Source organism: Ambystoma mexicanum, chromosome 9 (assembly GCF_040938575.1).
Source record: "Ambystoma mexicanum isolate Mex_15411 chromosome 9, UKY_AmexF1_1, whole genome shotgun sequence".
Classification (NCBI taxonomy): domain Eukaryota; kingdom Metazoa; phylum Chordata; class Amphibia; order Caudata; family Ambystomatidae; genus Ambystoma; species Ambystoma mexicanum.
The window spans coordinates 151,700,237-151,718,507 of record NC_090931.1 but is presented as its reverse complement, the minus strand read 5'-3'; the positions used below and the strand labels follow the sequence as shown (position 1 = coordinate 151,718,507).

The window sequence follows — 18,271 nt, the reverse complement described above, 5'->3', positions numbered from 1 at the left end:
GATGCTTTACATGCTAGCCCTGGAGCCCTTAGCAATATACCTCAGGCAACAATATGATACGATAGGTATCGAGGTAGGGGGGGAACGACACCTAATATCCTTATATGCGGATGATTTTTTTTATTATACTTGAAATACCCGGAAGAGAATCTCCAATATATTCTGGAAGTGATGGAGAGGTATGCGGTGCAGTCCGGCATAGCGGTGAATCCTCAAAAATCTAGCATATTCCGCTGGGTAGCTATACTGGAATCCCTGTGGAAAGGTTACCAGTGTTACAAATACCATGGGTGATTAGTTCTTTCCATTACCTTGGAATAGACATGTATCAGACGGCAGAAGAGGAACATAAGCACAACACCGAGATAGCCATTGAGAAAATCCAGAAATGCATTAAGTTCTGGAAGAAGTTGCCCCTAGCAATGATGGGACGGGGGGCAATGCTTAAGATGGTGGTCCTACCTAGGCTTCTACATTATTTTAGTAATATCCCATATATGATACCCAAGAAGTTTTTTGCTAAACTGAACAGTATGTGTAGGGACTTCCTGTGGCATGGTACCCGGAATAGAGTGGCACTATGGAAGTTGCAGGACTTCTATGAAAAGGGGGGTATTAAACTGCCTAATTTTGAGGTCTACTATATAGCAGGTGAACTACAATATGTGGCCAAGTGTCTCTCCGATGAAGCGACCCCTGAACTTAGGTTGTTTGGGCAGGACTGTAACCCGTTTTACCTACGGGAAATGATCTGGTTGCCCGAGTCAGAAATGAAGGAGCGCCCTGGGATGATGATGCTTGGGTGGAAAATGTGGCGTTGAGCATGCCGGATGATGGAGAACCCATTCCCATGCTCCCCGCAGGTACCCCTGGTTGCTTTAGCAGGATGAGATAAGCAGTTGAGGGTGATTATCAGGACCTACTGGGAATTGGTGGGGCTGGTAACATTAGGGGCCATTTGGCAAGAGGGGACCATTAGGGATTTTGAAGGACTTGGGGAAGAAGCGGGATTGCATACAGGCCAATATGTTACGTATCATAAGATGGTGCAGAACATTTGGAAAACGTGGCCTGAAACAGTATTGAAAGAGGAACCAGATGCTATTATGGGAGTAATATATGACATATCGGAAGGAGGGCATGAGATTTCTAGATTGTATGAGATGGTGATGACTAAGGTTGGAAAGGAATTGACACATCTGAGACTGGATTGGGAAGTGGAGGTGGGGGCCCCGATGGAAGATGGGATGTGGGAACGTGCCCTGGGATATCACAAGAAGGTGTCAAGAAATGCCAGACTAAAACAAATACAGCTGTATATAACACATAGAGCATACATGACCCCTCTGAGGATATCTAAGTTCGGAAACGCTGGGCGACAGGCATGGAAAACGCGACATGGAAAACGCTGACATGACACACATGTTTTGGTCATGCTCGGTAATAGAGTGTTTCTGGGGTGAAGTGGCACAAAAACTGGCAGAGAAGGGAGTCACGCTTGTCATAGACACAGCCTGGGCCTGCTTGCTGGGAGGGTTCCCCAGACCACGGAAATTTAAACATGTGCTTGCAAAACGGAGGATTGCCATGGGATGGAAGAAGTGTCACAAGCCACGGGTGGAGGTATGGTGGAAGGAGTTGCAGAAATGGTCGGAGGCTGAAATGATGGTATGGCAAGAGGCGAGCAGCATGAGCGGGGAGGAAGAAGTGGATACCTGTTGGCATGGAAATTACTAATAGCAGAACTGTTCGGATCTATATCGGATCCAACAGAATCCGAGGGAAGTGAGACCTTGCCACATGTGGCAGACACTGAATGCGCAGAACAAATAAGCTCATAAAGGAGGGTGGGACTGGGGGAGCAGTGGTCAAAAAAAAAAAACGAAAAGGTGTTTCATGGAACTGTTGTAAATTGCACTGCGTGTTGGGTTTGTAATGTTGTTTGGTTTGAATAAAATTAATAAAATCTTTTTTTAAAAAAAAAATTCTTGCTGATCTAACTAAATACCTAAACTTAAACTTACAAACTGATAAAAATGAAACACTCTTCAGTAGAGCCAAAGTCTTACATTTCCTCTGATACAATAAATGCTTTACTCTCTCCACAGAATAAATGCTTTACTCTCTCCACAGAAATTGCTTGTCATTTCCCACGCTGACTTGAAAACTGCTTTCACTGGAGTTTCAGAAGGAATCAAACTATATATTTAGACTAAGGGTCTAATTTTACAGAGAAACTAAAAAACAGAACCTTTCTACTTAAAGATGGACAATGAAAGGCAGTTTCAACTTTTCCAATGACGCCACTATCTGGGTGAAATCCTTTCTTGCAGAATGCACCTCTAGAGTTGTGATAGGTAAAGAAGTGGCTGATCCCATCCCAGTACCCATTGGAGTACCCCAAGGATCCTGCCTCTCTCCAACACTCTATAATGCTTACACGAAGCTCCTCTTCTCGGCATTAGACAATATGGGTGTCATCTACACTAACTTTGCAGATGACACGCAGATCCTCATACCCATCTCAGGGAGCGATGACCAAAACACTGCAACCATTAACAAAATATACGTCATCATTCAAAATTGGATGGCATTGAACAGTCTCTGCCTTAATGATGAGAAGACTGAAATAGGCTCCCAACCAAAAATAGCTGCCCTCCATTCAGATTACTCCTCTATCAATATCGACGGTACCATGATCCCAGTACTCAAGCTAGTTAAAACATTAGGTGTATACTTAGACGCCAACCTTACTATGACCAAACATATTAGCACGCTTGCATCATCCACGGCAATTACATCCAAACCTATCACACTAAGTCGACAGTTTCCAACCCCCACCAATTGCATCACTCTGGCTAGGGCTCTAATATTATCCAAGATGTATTACTGCACTGTATTACTGCTAGGGACCTCCAACACTAATCTCAGTAAATTGTTACTCTTGCCAAATAAAGCTTTAAGGTTAGCATTAGTGATACAAAGGTTTGATCACATCTCGAAGATCAGGAAAGATGCCCATTGGCTACCCATTAAAGCTAGAATTATTTTTAAAACACTCTGCATTGCACACAAATGTCTTGCCAAAAAAGCCCCAAGCTACCTTAATAACGCATTACAGAAAAAAAGTAGCCACCAGAACACTGAGATCCAATAACAATCGACTCCTAGTCGCACCCCGCTACAAAACGACCAGAGTGGGGGGCAGTAGCTTCCATGTCCTGCTCCTCAAACACTGGAACTCACTGCCCATCAACATCAAACAAGAGACATCTTTCCTTGGATTCAAAAAACGGCTAAAAACCTGGTTATTTAACCAATACTAGTATATCGGCTATCTAACCGATACTAGTATATTTTCCATCACTGTTATATGTAAATAATGTTCACTAATGTATGGTATTCTCTTCTGTTTGTAAATAATTTCTGTACTTTGTACAAATGTATGAACAATTGCCTAAGCTGTCTGTTACCACGCCGTGATACCCAGGGTCTGGGCATGTAACAAATGAATAAAATTAAATTAAAATAAATCAGCAGCTATAATCAATCCTCACCAATCAGCTCCCAGAATCTTCACTGCCATGATGGTTTGGGAAAGAATTGTGCTGCAAAAGAATTGTCAAAGACCAAACCCAATTGAATAAAGAAATAAACATCAATGCAAAGGTATGTAAGAACTCTTAACCTGACCCACCACTGTAAGACCTGACAGTACACCCTTCTCAGGCACTAACCCCAGGGCCAGGTTTAGTTGGATTTCTTCTATGAAATGTAGCAATCAGTTGTGGAGGGTGAACATCTCTTGCTGATTTCCAAGATCTCTCTTCAGGACCGTAACCTTCCCAATCAATCAAATACTGACGTTTTCCTCTAGATCTTCTACAATCCAGTTTCGCCCTCACTTCATATTCCTCAGAATCAGATTCAGCTAAGATAGACGGAGTTAGGGGGCTTAACCTCGTCCCTTTAGTTACTGGCTTAAGCAAACTGACATGAAAGGTTAGATGGGTTTTCAGACTATTAGGCAGCTTCAATCTCACCGACTCCAGATTCATTATTTTCTCAATCTCAAATGGGCCAACAAATCTAGGACTGACCTTATTTTTCTTTTTTAACCTCAAGACTTTTGTGGATAGCCAATCTTTATCTCCAACATCCAATTTAGCACTTGATCTATGCTTTCTATTAGCGAACTTTTAAAAACTTTCTTTACTTAGTTGTAATGATCTAGTGGCCTTTGCCAAGCCCTCATGCATGGCTTGTAATCCTCCTCTATGGCCGGATTAGACTATTCAACCTGCACCACATCTCAAATAAAACACGGATGAAAATCTCTGCTACAATAAAAAAGACACTTAGAAGTTGAATCTTTTACCAAATGATTGTAGGCAAATTTAGCCATCCAGAGAAAATCAACCCAGCCCTTATCTTCTTGCCAAAAACACCATCAATATTTTTCAAGTTCCTGGTTGACCCTTTCAACTTGACTGTTTTCTTCAGGATGGTAACCAGATGTCTTCCAAATTTCCATTCCTAGTTCTTTACAAAAGGCACCCAAAATTTGGAAATAAACTGTGCTCTTCTATCAGAGATTACTTGATTAGGCAATCCATGCAAACCTACTAACTCCTCTAAGAATTTCTGAGCCAACTTTGAAGCCGTCACTTGACCATTAACTGGAATAAAATGCCCTTCCTTGGGTAAGCAGTCCGCCACTACAAGAATAGTTGAACATCCTTGATCTTGAGGAATATCCACAATAAAATCGAAGGGAAACTGTGTGCCGAGGTTGCGGTGGAACCGGTAAAGGCCTCAACGGGTTTTCCTACTGTAGAGGTGAAAGTGGGCAGGAGTGGTCGGGAGCAGTGCTCCTATGCTTTTTATTTTTAGGTTTCACTGTTCCTATACTTTTATTTTTAAAATAAACCATTCTGGAATGGTTTTGTTTTAAAATAAAAGTGTAGGAAGAAGTTGAAGCTTGCACTTCATTGCAGAGCACTGAATATTCCCATAAACAGCAGGTGTGTTTGTTTGGGGGTTTGTATTGTGAGTGGGAGGGTACGTGGTGATGGGGTTTGTGGGGAGCAGGGGCAGGCCAGCAGGGAGCATAGTTCCACTAATTCTTTTTGTACACTTCGACCACTGTCCTACTGCCACTTTAGATTTAGCGCAGACCTCACAGGTCTTCACATAATTCAGTGCATCTTCTTTCCAGGTCTTCCACCAAAAATCTCTTTGCACCAATTTCAACGTTTTCTTGAAGCCAGGATGACCTGCCAACACTGAGTCATGGCATTCTTGAAGAACTCGTTCCCTCAATTTCTCCCTTGGAAGAAATAACTTGTCCCCAATAAAGGGCAATCCTCTTGAAATCGATCGAACTGGATCTTGTTGCGCCCATTCTTTCATTTGTTCCTCAGTAATTTCACAATGAATCTCAGATCTCAAATCTTCATTCAGGATAGTATTGGAAGAAACTAATTGTTCCTCCAGAATTATTGATTTGGGACCGATTTCCATCTCCTGATCACTTCCAGGAAACTGCCTTGATAGAGCATCAGCTTTTCCATTGAGCTTTCTAGGTCTGAATGTCACTATAAAATCAAAATCGGCAGAAAATAATAACCATCGCAACTGTCTCGGGGTCAAAGTAATGAGAGATTTTAAGAACAATAGATTCTGAGGATCAGTGAGCACAGTCACTGTATGTCGTGCCCCCATCAAATAATGTCTCCACTCAACGAACGCTGATTTAATGGGCAACAGTTCCTTATCCGTAATGGTATATTTACACTCAGCTGATGAAAGTTTCTTTGAAAAATATGTCATTGGATGCAGCTGTCCTGTAACTTCATGTCGCTGTGACAAAACTGCACCCATTGCTAAGTTTGAAACATCTGCTTCCACAGAAAAGGCTTTCGATGGATCAAGGTGTGATAGAATTGGGTCTGAAATAAATCTCTCCTTTAGAATACCAAAAACTTCTTCCGCTTCCTGATTCCAGATGAATTTTGCTCCCTTCTTCAAATTCTTGGTAATAGGAGGAATGATTTGAGAAAACACCTCAATGGATCTTCTATAAAAATTGGCAAACTCCAAAAAACATTGAACCTCCTTAACTGGAGTGGGTGTCAGCCAATCTCTAACTGCTTGGACTGTCTTTGCATCGAATTTCCAGACCTAGAGGAGAGATTACAAAACCAAGGAATTTGATTTGTTTGGATATGAAATTGACTTCTCTCAATCTTGGCAAAAAGATGATGTTCCCACAGCTTCCCTAAAACCCCCTTAACATGCTCTTGATGTTGCCCCTTAACAGAGAAAAAATCAAAATGTCATCTATGTAGACAACTACAAAAAGTCCAAAAACTCCCTTAGGATGCAATTAATAAAATAATAGAAATGCTGCAGGAGCACTGCACGAACCAAATGGCATCACAGGATATTTATGCACAACCAAAAGTTATTGTATATACAATCAATGTATCAACTATTATTAATGTGTATTAAGTAATGCAATTTCTAACCCAAATTGTGTAAAGAAAAGTAATTCTTACTTTAGTTGTATATATTCACATGAATTTCAATTTGTTTTTCACAACTACATAATATTATTTTAGTTCAAACATAATCCCTTCCAGATTGCACATCAGTTCGAGTTCTCAAGTCACTGAACCTTAGTTTTGAATAATCCCTACAGGTAAACAATTAGTCACATAGAATTCTTCTCAATTTACACATAAGGAAAAAAGTTCATAATTCATATGCGATCTGGCTGATCCTTATGTGTTTCACTCTACGTGTTTCGGGGTTGATAAGTCCCCCTTCTTCAGGAGTTGTTTACCCTCTTCTCTGTGCCTTTATAATATCTACAATGTTTAATCAATAACCATGTTTTAGTATTACATTCCATCTGTAATAATATTCTGTCATGATTCATAGATCAATAACCAATAATCACCTGGATGTATGGTCCTTCAAGTGTATGTTCCTTTCACTTTAAAGCAGTATCTATTTAACTTGTTCTATCTGGTTCCCACGTTCTAGGGTGTAGAATGTCCTAAAATCAATCAATCAAACAAATTATATGTAAAACTATGCGTGAAAAAGCTGACAAACCTTGGTAAAAAATTATCAATAATCACAATATATCTAGCTCTTGTTGGTACTTTTTAACAGGAGATCATAGTAAATCAGGCAGAATGTCAAGGTCTTTAGCTATACAAAGCCTTTACCTTTGTATGGTGTGCTCCAATAGTCCCAATAATCAATTTGTCCATGCTAAATAATGATAGTCAGAAGTTCCACCATTTATTGAAGGTATGCCAATTATTTTACTTAACCTTTCAGCTCTAGCCGGAATGCTGATTTACAGAATGACACCATGCTCTGACAGTCTTTGGGCAAAAAGGTGTTAGTATCTGTTACTAAGTAATGAACGGTCGGGGTGCAGACTGAGTGTATTCTCATTTCAGCTGTACTTTGAAATAACATTTCTGTGAATCACTATGTTGTCAACCCTTAGTTGCAGTTCTGTACTTTCTCATTCCTTATTTGCATTTCTGTGTTGCTGCATCGCTCGTAGCAGGTTGGTACTTTCTCATTTCTTGGTTACATTTCTTTGTTGCCTCATCCCTTGTAGCAGCTCGGTACTTTCTCGTTCCTTTGTTGTATTTCCGTGTTGCCTCATCCCTTGTAGCAGCTCTGTACTTTCTCACACCGTTGTTGTATTTCCGTGTTGCCTCATCCCTTGTAGCAGCTCTGTACTTTCTCACACCGTTGTTGTATTTCTTTGTTGCCTCATCCCTGGTAGCAGCTCTGTACTTTCTCATTTCTTGGTTACATTTCTGTGTTGCCTCATTTCTTGGAGCAGATCTTTACTATCTCGTTCCTTGGTTGCGTTTCTGTGTTGCCGCATCCCTTGGAGCAGCTCTGTACTTTGTCAATCCTTGGTTGCATATCTGTGTTGCCTCATCCGTTGTAGCAGCTCTGTAATTTCTCATTCCTTGGTTGCATTTCTGTTTTGCCTCATCCCTTGTAGCAGGTGTGTAATTTCTCATTCCTTGGTTGTATTTCTGTGTTGCCTCAACCCTTGGAGCAGCTCTGTACTTTCTCATTCTTTGGTTGCATTTCTGTGTTTTCCCATCCCTTGTAGCTGCTCTGTACTTTCTCCTTTCTTGGTTGCATTTCTGTATCTCCTCATCCCCTGTAACAGCTATGCAATTTCTCATTCCTTGGTTGCATTTCTGTTTTGCCTCATCCCTTGTAGCAGGTGTGTAATTTCTCATTCCTTGGTTGTATTTCTGTGTTGCCTCAACCCTTGGAGCAGCTCTGTACTTTCTCATTCTTTGGTTGCATTTCTGTGTTGCCTCATCCCTTGTAGCAGCTCTGTAATTTCTCATTCCTGGTTTGCATTTCTGTGTTGCCTCATCCCTTGTAGCAGCTCTGTACTTTCAAATTTCTTGGTTGCATTTCTGTATCTCCTCATTCTCTGTAGCAGCTCTGTACCTTCACATTCCTTTGTTGTATTTCTATGTTGTCTCATCCCTTGTAGCAGCTCTGTACTTTCTCATTCCTTTGTTGTGTTTGTGTGTTGCCTCGTTGCCTCATCCCTTGTAGTAGATCTTTACTATCTCGTTCCTTGGTTGCATTTCTGTCTTGTCTCATCCCTTGTAGAAGCTCTATACGTTCTCATTCCTGGTTTGCATTTCTGTGTTGCCTCATCCCTTGTAGCAGCTCTGTACTTTCTCATTCCTCGGTTGCATTTCTGTTTTGCCTCATCCCTTGAAGCAGCTCTGCACTTTCTCATTCCTCGGTTGCATTTCTGTTTTGCCTCATCCCTTTTAGCAGCTCTGTACGTTCTCATTCCTGGATTGCATTTCTGTGTTGCCTCATCCCTTGTAGCAGCTCTGTACTTTCTCATTCCTCGGTTGCATATCTGTGTTGGCTCATCCATTGTAGCATCTCTGTACTTTCTCATTCCTCGGTTGCATTTCTGTGTTGCCTCATCCCTTGTAGCAGCTCTGTACTTTCTCATTCCTGGATTGCATTTCTGTTTTGCCTCATCCCTTGGAGCAGCTCTGTACTTTCTCATTCCTCGGTTTCATTTCTGTGTTGCTTCATCCCTTGGAGCAGCTCTGTACTTCTCATTCCTTGGTTGCGTTTCTGTGTTGCCTTCTCACTTGGAGCAGCTCTGTACTTTCTCATTCCTTGGTTGCATTTCTGTGTTGTCTCATCCCTTGGAGCAGCTCTGTACTTCTCATTCCTTGGTTGCATTTCTATGTTGTCTCATCCCTTGTAGCAGCTCTGTACGTTCTCATTCCTCGGTTGCATTTCTGTGTTGCCTCATCCCTTGTAGCAGCTCTGTAATTTCTCATTCCTGGTTTGCATTTCTGTGTTGCCTCATCCCTTGTAGCAGCTCTGTAATTTCTCATTCCTGGTTTGCATTTCTGTGTTGCCTCATCCCTTGTAGCAGCTCTGTACTTTCAAATTTCTTGGTTGTATTTCTATGTTGCCTCATCCTTTGTAGAAGCTCTGTACCTTCACATTCCTTTGTTGTATTTCTATGTTGTCTCATCCCTTGTAGCAGCTCTGTACTTTCTCATTCCTTTGTTGTGTTTGTGTGTTGCCTCATCCCTTGTAGTAGATCTTTACTATCTCGTTCCTTGGTTGCATTTCTGTCTTGTCTCATCCCTTGTAGAAGCTCTATACGTTCTCATTCCTGGTTTGCATTTCTGTGTTGGCTCATCCCTTGTAGCAGCTCTGTACTTTCTCATTCCTCGGTTGCATTTCTGTTTTGCCTCATCCCTTGAAGCAGCTCTGCACTTTCTCATTCCTCGGTTGCATTTCTGTTTTGCCTCATCCCTTTTAGCAGCTCTGTACGTTCTCATTCCTGGATTGCATTTCTGTGTTGCCTCATCCCTTGTAGCAGCTCTGTACTTTCTCATTACTCGGTTGCAAATCTGTTTTGCCTCATCCCTTGTAGCAGCTCTGTACTTTCTCATTCCTTGGTTGCATTTCTGTGTTGGCTCATCCATTGTAGCATCTCTGTACTTTCTCATTCCTCGGTTGCATTTCTGTGTTGCCTCATCCCTTGTAGCAGCTCTGTACTTTCTCATTACTCGGTTGCAAATCTGTTTTGCCTCATCCCTTGTAGCAGCTCTGTACTTTCTCATTCCTTGGTTGCATTTCTGTGTTGCCTCATCCCTTGTAGCAGCTCTGTGCTTTCTCATTACTCGGTTGCAAATCTGTTTTGCCTCATCCCTTGTAGCAGCTCTGTACTTTCTCATTCCTTGGTTGCATTTCTGTTTTGCCTCATCCCTTGTAGCAGCTCTGTACTTTCTCATTCCTCGGTTTCATTTCTGTGTTGCTTCATCCCTTGGAGCAGCTCTGTACTTCTCATTCCTTGGTTGCGTTTCTGTGTTGCCTTCTCACTTGGAGCAGCTCTGTACTTTCTCATTCCTTGGTTGCATTTCTGTGTTGTCTCATCCCTTGGAGCAGCTCTGTACTTCTCATTCCTTGGTTGCATTTCTGTGTTGTCTCATCCCTTGTAGCAGCTCTGTACTTTCTCATTCCTTGGTTGCATTTCTGTGTTGCCTCATCCCTTGAAGCAGCTCTGTACTTTCTCATTCCTCGGTTGCATTTCTGTGTTGCCTCATCCCTTGAAGCAGCTCTGTACTTTCTCATTCCTCGCTCGGTTGCATTTCTGTTTTGCCTCCTCCCTTGAACCAGCTATGTTCTTTTATCGTTCCCACTTCTGCTTCTCCTCTCCCGCATTCCCATCCCTCTTACTCCTATCCTTGCACCGTCTTTTCCATTCACCACTTTCTCATCCACTCCATCGCCTAAGATGCATAATTTATTTGCTCTCTTGAACTTTGTACCCCCGATAGTGCAACACTTTGGAGTAGGGAATGTACCATGCTCCTCTGCTCGCTCTTCTTTACTCCCGCACGCAGTCTCTTGGGCAATATGTGATGCTACTTGTATGGACAGTGTCGTGCCATTTGCTGCCAGTACCATACTGGTAGGGCACATCCTTGGCTTACTTTACAATATGCACTGCCTTGCTCCTTGCTTCTCCTTTCTTATGCACACATCTTCTCCAACACATACCGTATTCCATCTTTTCTATGCCATTACAGTTCCCTCTCATTCCTTCTCTCCCCAATTTATTTTCTATTGTGCTCCCATTTTTTTTTCTTACATCATTCCCTCTTCCGCCACCCATTTTTAGTTTTGGCTATTAGTTGAATCTTAAGCGCCACCTATACACTGAAACTATTGTACTGGAGCACAGCTAGGAGGGAGATGACATGTGACGAGGGATATACAATTTGAGGGTGTTGCATGGTTATTTAGCCACTCATTAGCTCCCCGTGGCCAATGCTAATCCCGATGGCCATTACACCCACTCCATACCCCTGTCTGCCCAAAGAACATTCTCCTGGCATCTCTTTGAGATAGATCTATGAAGGAGTAACATCAAACTTTTGCCTGCTAGTGTTATACCTACGCAGTCTTGTAATACGTAATGTTTTAATTGCAGATGCAAAGCGCTACTGCCAACAGCCACTTGATTCACATCTGTTGTTTTGCGCGGTGACGGTGCGTGGTACAAATGCCTTTAACATTAACATTAAGTCCTGTTAAAAACAAGCATCGAAGAAGCCAACAGTTTTGGCTTCTGTATAGGTATTAGATAGGCATTTGCCAAGCACTGCTATCATATGCCCGGGTAATTAACATTAATATATATTTATGTAACGCAAACCTAGCTCAGGAGCAGTGAGCACTGTACAGGCCGTAGAGCAAAACATTGGTAGATAAAATGCAATGAACGATGAAGTAAACAGCCGGACGCGCCATTTGCCAGGTGTTACCATCTCATGGCCAAGTATACAAAGACCAAAAATGTTGGCTTTGCCAATGCATGTTCTGATTCCTCCTTCCCCTTCGCTCTCCGAACCATGCTCTATTTCTCACCTTTCCTCATGCCTCTCTCACCAGCCCTTCTCCCCATCTCTGCACTACTCCCTCCTCTCTTTTTTTCTTCTGGCGCTCTAATTCGTTCTTTTTTTCTTGTGTCCACCTCCCCTCCCTACCGCTGACCCTTTTAGAGTCCCGCCTTCTAAGCAGTTGTCTCTCTGCCACCGAGCTGGTCCTTATCTTGGCAGCTGCCTGAGTGCTCCCTTTGGACAGTGCATGGGACTAGACAGCCATTGTAGAGCTGTGTGTGTCCGCCTCCCGTTCTGTGTCTGTATCTTAGTTGGGGAAGTCGCGCTCTGTTATTTAATCTGCTGTTCTTTTCTTCACAGGCCTCTGAGCTGGGAATGGTGTCAGCCTATTACACATATATCTTCACTAATCTGGTAAGAGACTTTTCCGGCTCATCTCCTGTGTTTGTAGATTCCCAGTAAATGCCAAGCGCGTCTGTTTAATGGGCCGTTGCCCCCAGTGTATCCTTTGTAACAAGGGGAGGTGGGGAGGATCCATAGATGGAAACGTGCCCTGCATCGGCTTCACACCCCTCTTAATGGCCCCCACCCATGTCCCCAGAGTCAAAGAGCAAGAACACCCATCCGTGTTATGAAGGATATGCAGCGTGGGAGTTCAGACTTTGGTATGATTCGGAAAATCCACCCTGTTGCTTTAATATGCGTAAAATAGAAAAGCCAGAAAAGCTCCACGCTGCTATGATCACACTTGCTGGTGGCCACCTAGAGGTGTGTGATGATGAGGAGGCGTGCCACAGCACTACCAGGAACTCCATCTAGAGAATTCGGTGCCAGTCAAAAGCCCTGGACCCTCTCCATTCTACTGCAGCAGAACTTCCCACGTTGGTGAGCCAGGACCCTTTTAAGTGGTCCAGCATGGTATGAACTCATGCCAATGGGTTCAGACTTTAAATGTGTGTGGCGGGGGGTGGTGTGGTGTGTGTGTGTGTGTCATACGCATAGATACACATATACATATGTAAAGCACCTCGACATTTACTTGCACAAGCTCTCAGCAGAGAGAGGAAAAAATAATTCTCTGAGAAATGAACCAAAAAAGGAGAAATGCTTTCTCTCTGCGAGAAAAAGCAATCCGGCAAACAGGTAGGTTGAATGTAAGTGCGACTGCTGCTGCTCAGGCCTGCATAAGACCAGGAAGATAGCACAGCAGTCATTGTATAGAACAATTTGGCAGATGTGTGCCTGACATTGATGGCATATCTTTTTCTTGGTTTGGGTGCGCATTTTGAACGTCAATGAAATTTCGTTAACAATCGCTGTATTAGATTTTTTAATGTGATTTTATGAGGATGTTAATGAAACACGTATTTCTTTTAAAATGGATTGATTGTACTATGTGTGAAAAGTTTTAATTTAAACTAAATAACACAATACATAAAATAAAATAGATAATGCCAACTTTCTTGTTGAGCAGTATGACTTTGGGTGCCACTTGCGTTCTTTAGAAGGACTGATATACCTAGCACCGCTGTTACCCTTTCCCAGCTCCACGCTCTAGGGTTCTTTGCACCACAATTGACACTGTCATGGGTGCAGACTGGCAGGGCATTCCAGATGGAGGTGCGCAGGTTCCATCGGCCCCCTTTTCTGGGCCTTGACCTACACATATAGCCCATCCACTTGCTATATAAGAGGGGGGTGAGCACATACCCCCTGTCAGGCACTGAAATGACACTAGGGAAGGGCTCGGTCGTTTACATGATCACCACGTGGGCAGCTCATGGCCCTGATCTAGTTAGTACATTCAACAGGGGGCAGGTGTGTCATAGTGGGGAGTGAGAGGGTGTGAGTGCACACTATTCTGAACTTCAAACTGTATTACCTGTAGGCACCCCAGAGAATTGAGTGGCTGGATTTGGTACTCCTGACAGATGCTGCATTGAAAACGCTAGAAAACCAAGTCATGCAGTAGCAGAAAGACCCCCAACACTGCCCCCTCCAGAGGGAGCTTCTCATACTACCGAATAGTTTGAAACCAGTGTAAGCTTATCACATTAATTGCCTGTGCCATCTTATCATACTAAACACCAGTGTGCACGTGAGGAATTCGACCATCCACACATTGGCCGTGCGCTCGCCTGGACCTTTTTGAAATTTTAAATGAAATTGAATGATGGTAGATCAACCTGCGGAAAATGTGTGGGGCTAATCCGCACACATTTTTACTATGCTCACTGCACGATGTGCATATACTCTGGGTGGACACAACTTACAGGTGCTGTCCCCCCGTCATATTTAGGTGGAATATGACAGCCAAGAGTACATCAAGGCATCTCAGAATGGGGAAGGCAAAACATTCCACCTGCCATGGCCAGCCTAACTGACTATCAAAGGTTCAATGGATCCACCTTGTCCATTTGTTTACCCTCTGCGAATGATGGCAGCAATTCACATAATTAACATACTAATAGAGTATACTTCAACAGGCCCACATGGAGCCTGGCTGCAGAGGTTTAGCAAAAGACAGGAAAACCCCAACAACCTTTGATATGCACTGTGTCAACCTGAAGCCAACTCCCGCCTCTCCGTATCAAGGGCAGTGACCTCTCATGTCTGGGACTATGTCTTTACAGGAGTCACCCCGGAAGGGGACCCCATTCAGAAAGTATGAGTATATGGTTTGGCGGCAACCAAAAGTCTGGTCTCGCCACAGCTTCAAGGGAGACCTGCCGCTTTAATCAGGAACTACGGAGAGCTTGATTAACCAGAAACCCTTGGTTCTACAACTGACAGGAAGATGAGTGGGACTTAGTATTACATAGCCGATGCATATTAAAAAATCTTTGCCTCACTCGCACTCTCACATATCCAAAAATGGATGGATGACAATCATATCCTGGACAATAAACAAATAGGTTTTAAAAAAGGTATGGGAACAGACTGTGGTGGTTTGATACAAAAAAAGTTTACAGAAGAAAGCCATGCCAGTATTTATAGCCTCAATGGACCTCACCATTGCCTTTGACATGGTGGACTGTCCTACATTATGGCATAGGTTAATGGATTTGGGCATGCCATGTGGTCTGTTAGACATAATTATCGCTCTCTATTCAAGTGCGAAAATGAGAGTATGCCTGAACTCAGAGGGCCTAATGTCAAAGGTAATTGTCATCACAAATGGGTTAAGGCAGGGCTGTATGTTGTCTCCCACACTTTTTAATCTTTCTGTTTCAGATGCAGGAAAGGCTTTGGATGAGAAGGGAATGGCGAAGATAGGTGGGACCAGGGTAGGATGGATCTCCTACACTGACGACTTTTGTCTTCTTGATAGCACCAAAGTGGGATTACAGAGCTTGATAAATGCATTTGGGAAATTTGTGGAAGAATTAAAATAAAAAAATAACCCCACTAGACAGTTATTGTTCGCTTAGGAAGAAGAAACAAGAGTCAAGCGAAGTTTTCCTGGTGGTATGAAGGCAAACAACTAAAAACCCAAAATGTCTTCTTAAAGTATTTTAGTTATTCCTTTACGGGAACCGGTTCTATAACTACGTCTAAAAATTGCCTGAAAGTGAAGGCAGAGATAGCCCCAAAGCAAATGTGCCTTGTTGAAAGGAAATATGGAACATTTTTCATGACACCCTGCAGAGACTTTTATAGGTCAAAGGTACTACCAAGATTGCTGTATGGTCTCGAATTTTCTGCATGTGAATTTATGGAATATCTAAGAGAGGGGTGGAAGGGATTGTGTGTAGAGGCGTGTTGTTCTTCTTACCAAAAATGTACCTATAACACTAATCAGATATGAATTTGGGATACAGTCATTGAAATCATGTGTGCTATGGAAAAGAGCCTCATTATGGAGTAAGTGTTTAATGGCTAAAAGGGAAGAGCTGTATGCAAATTGTAGGAGCAGATATCCCAGATGTCTTCATGACGGAATTAAAAACAGAGCTAGAAGGTCTATTATCGAGTCTTGGAGTGTCATTATCTACACTGTTAGATAATCCAGATAAGGTGAAGAAAATCTTGAGAGGTAATGATTGGTCTGATAATAAGGCAACCATTTTACGGTCTAGAATTTATTGTCAAGTTGTATCCTTCTGGAAATTTTATCCGGAAATAGAAGGATACTTAAGTAAGTATCCGAGTAGATTGATTAGAAATGAAACAATGCGTTTCAGGATGAACGTCGTGAGGACTCAAGAGATATTAAAATCAGAAACACGAATAGAAGAAACAAAAATTGGTGTCGCTTCTGTAATGTGTGTGGGGGGGTTGCAACCCTCCAACATGTATTGCTCGTATGTCCAGCCCTTCTTCCACAAATGCTGTGCAATCTATCTCCTTGGTTAATAGAGAGATACTATGGTCTCAGATGCTACATGACAATGTAATCTCTCTAAAAATCAGACAAATCGCTTTTTTGAAAAACATTTGTGATCTGACGTGAATAGTATGGGTCTAAAATGAAGTAATGACTTGTGTTATATCAGCACAACAAGAAATTAATTGACAAAGAACCTCTGTATAGACTATGTCAGTGTCTTCATTTAAATCAGTGAATTCTAAGGTTGAAATGAAGAGTTGTGAAGAGGAATAGTGTTGCTAGGACTTTGTCGTCTGTTTTATTTTCTGTGTTAAATTATAGAGAGTGTATATGTAAGACCAGGCTCAGATAATTGTATGTTTTTGAGTCCTTTTACTGTTGTTCTTGATTACCATGTGTTCTTTTGTAAAGGTTCAAATAAACCCAGAACACATAAATAAAAATAAGTATTACTTGCTTTACCTCTTTACCTTTTCTGTTGCAAAGCACTCTGGTTATGACCTCATGCATACAGGAGATTTTTGGTGGGGACCCACGTTCATTGTTGGTTCATTAAGGTAGGATTAGCCTACACCAATTACTGGGGCCCATTTGGCTTTAAAAGAGGGTTGAGGCCCTCTTTTGGCAGATGATCTGAAGACTTTGCAAGGAGTAACAAGAAGAACTCCTGTGGACGCTGGCTGAAGGTTCAGTCTGCCTTACAGATTCCGTCAGTGAAGGAAGGCCAGGATTTCCAAAGAGGGAAGCAAGATCCCTCCCCTAAACATCTCACAGGGAACAGAGGGAGATACTGAATCCAGAGGACCCTCCATCAGCTCCAGAACCAGTACCCAGCCAGCGCACAGTGTTCCCTGATAGGGACCGCAAGCAAGTTTCCTAGGTGGGAAGTGCCAGAGAGTCTCTGAACCAAAACAAGGACAAGGCCGTTGCCTGCAACACTCTGCTCAGCTTTGGGCTGTCCGCCTTAAAGGACGACATAAGCCCAGTGAAGAAGCTAGGGGGAGTGCATCACCAAGCATCAACCAGCGTCCGCCTTAAAGGACATTTTCGAGCCAGTCGAGCCCCTCGAACTGCAACTGACAGCACTGCTGACTGTTGTCAAGCCAGTCTCTAACGTTGCCTGAGACGTCTCGACCAGTGATCCAGACCCGCCGCCCAGCACTGAGACACCGATTCCTGCCCCTGAGCGACCGTCTAGTCCAGCCTACAGCTGTTCGTTCAGCATCACTCGCCAAACTGCCTGCCGCCTGATACTGGCAGCTGTCTCCCATCTTGAACTCTGTCACAGGAGCTGCAAAGCGCCCTGAAACTGACTCGACCCTATCGAGCACAAAGAACTTCTACAACCAGAAGGTACATTGTGGTTCTGTGCCCCTGGTCCTTCTCTGAAGGCCCCTAGTATAGTAAAATGTTACGACCGGTTGCTCCCTTTGTGCTGAAACTAAGTATCATTGAACTATTGCGATTAATTACTTTACCGACTACCCTCCTCTCAGTATCCAGAGTGCACACCCTTTCCTTCCTGAAACTGTCAGTCCTCTGCATTCCTATACAGGGTGAGTTGTATTTTGTAGTGTGCTAGAACATTCTGTTGTGATAATAATAAAGTAGATATTTTTATACAGCCTGGACTGGATAGTCCCTTTTATCATTGGGTAATAATTGTAATTTCACTGTGTTGCAAGTAACCAATGATCCACGACCTTGCGTAGATAAGCCTGCCGTTCTGTCCATGTTACCAAAATTGGACAAGGAGGTTTAGATTTGCTTGTGTTTCAAATCTGTTCGGATCCCTTCTGGTGTACTAGAGTGGTGGGGCTGATTCATGGTTTAGAAACCAGTATTCATCCCTGGACCACTGGTGCCCCGGAAGTTGATTCGTCACAATGCAGTTTTCAATATGACTGCGGGTACATCAGTACTAAGTGTGTTATACGTCTGTGTAGACAGTGGGGGTTTTCCCACACTGCCCACCATTGTA

The 18,271-nt window shown here is 42.8% G+C and overlaps 1 protein-coding gene across 2 annotated transcripts in view; it reads left to right on the top strand.

Moving 5' to 3' along the window:
• Window positions 1-18,271, top strand: part of GRIK4 (glutamate ionotropic receptor kainate type subunit 4) — a 2,031,531-nt gene that overhangs the window by 1,588,960 nt on the left and 424,300 nt on the right. For both annotated transcript variants that reach the window (XM_069614332.1, XM_069614333.1), the window contains exon 7: window positions 12,321-12,374. In XM_069614332.1, the coding sequence (XP_069470433.1) occupies window positions 12,321-12,374 (54 nt within the window). The remainder of the gene's footprint in view (window positions 1-12,320; window positions 12,375-18,271) is intronic.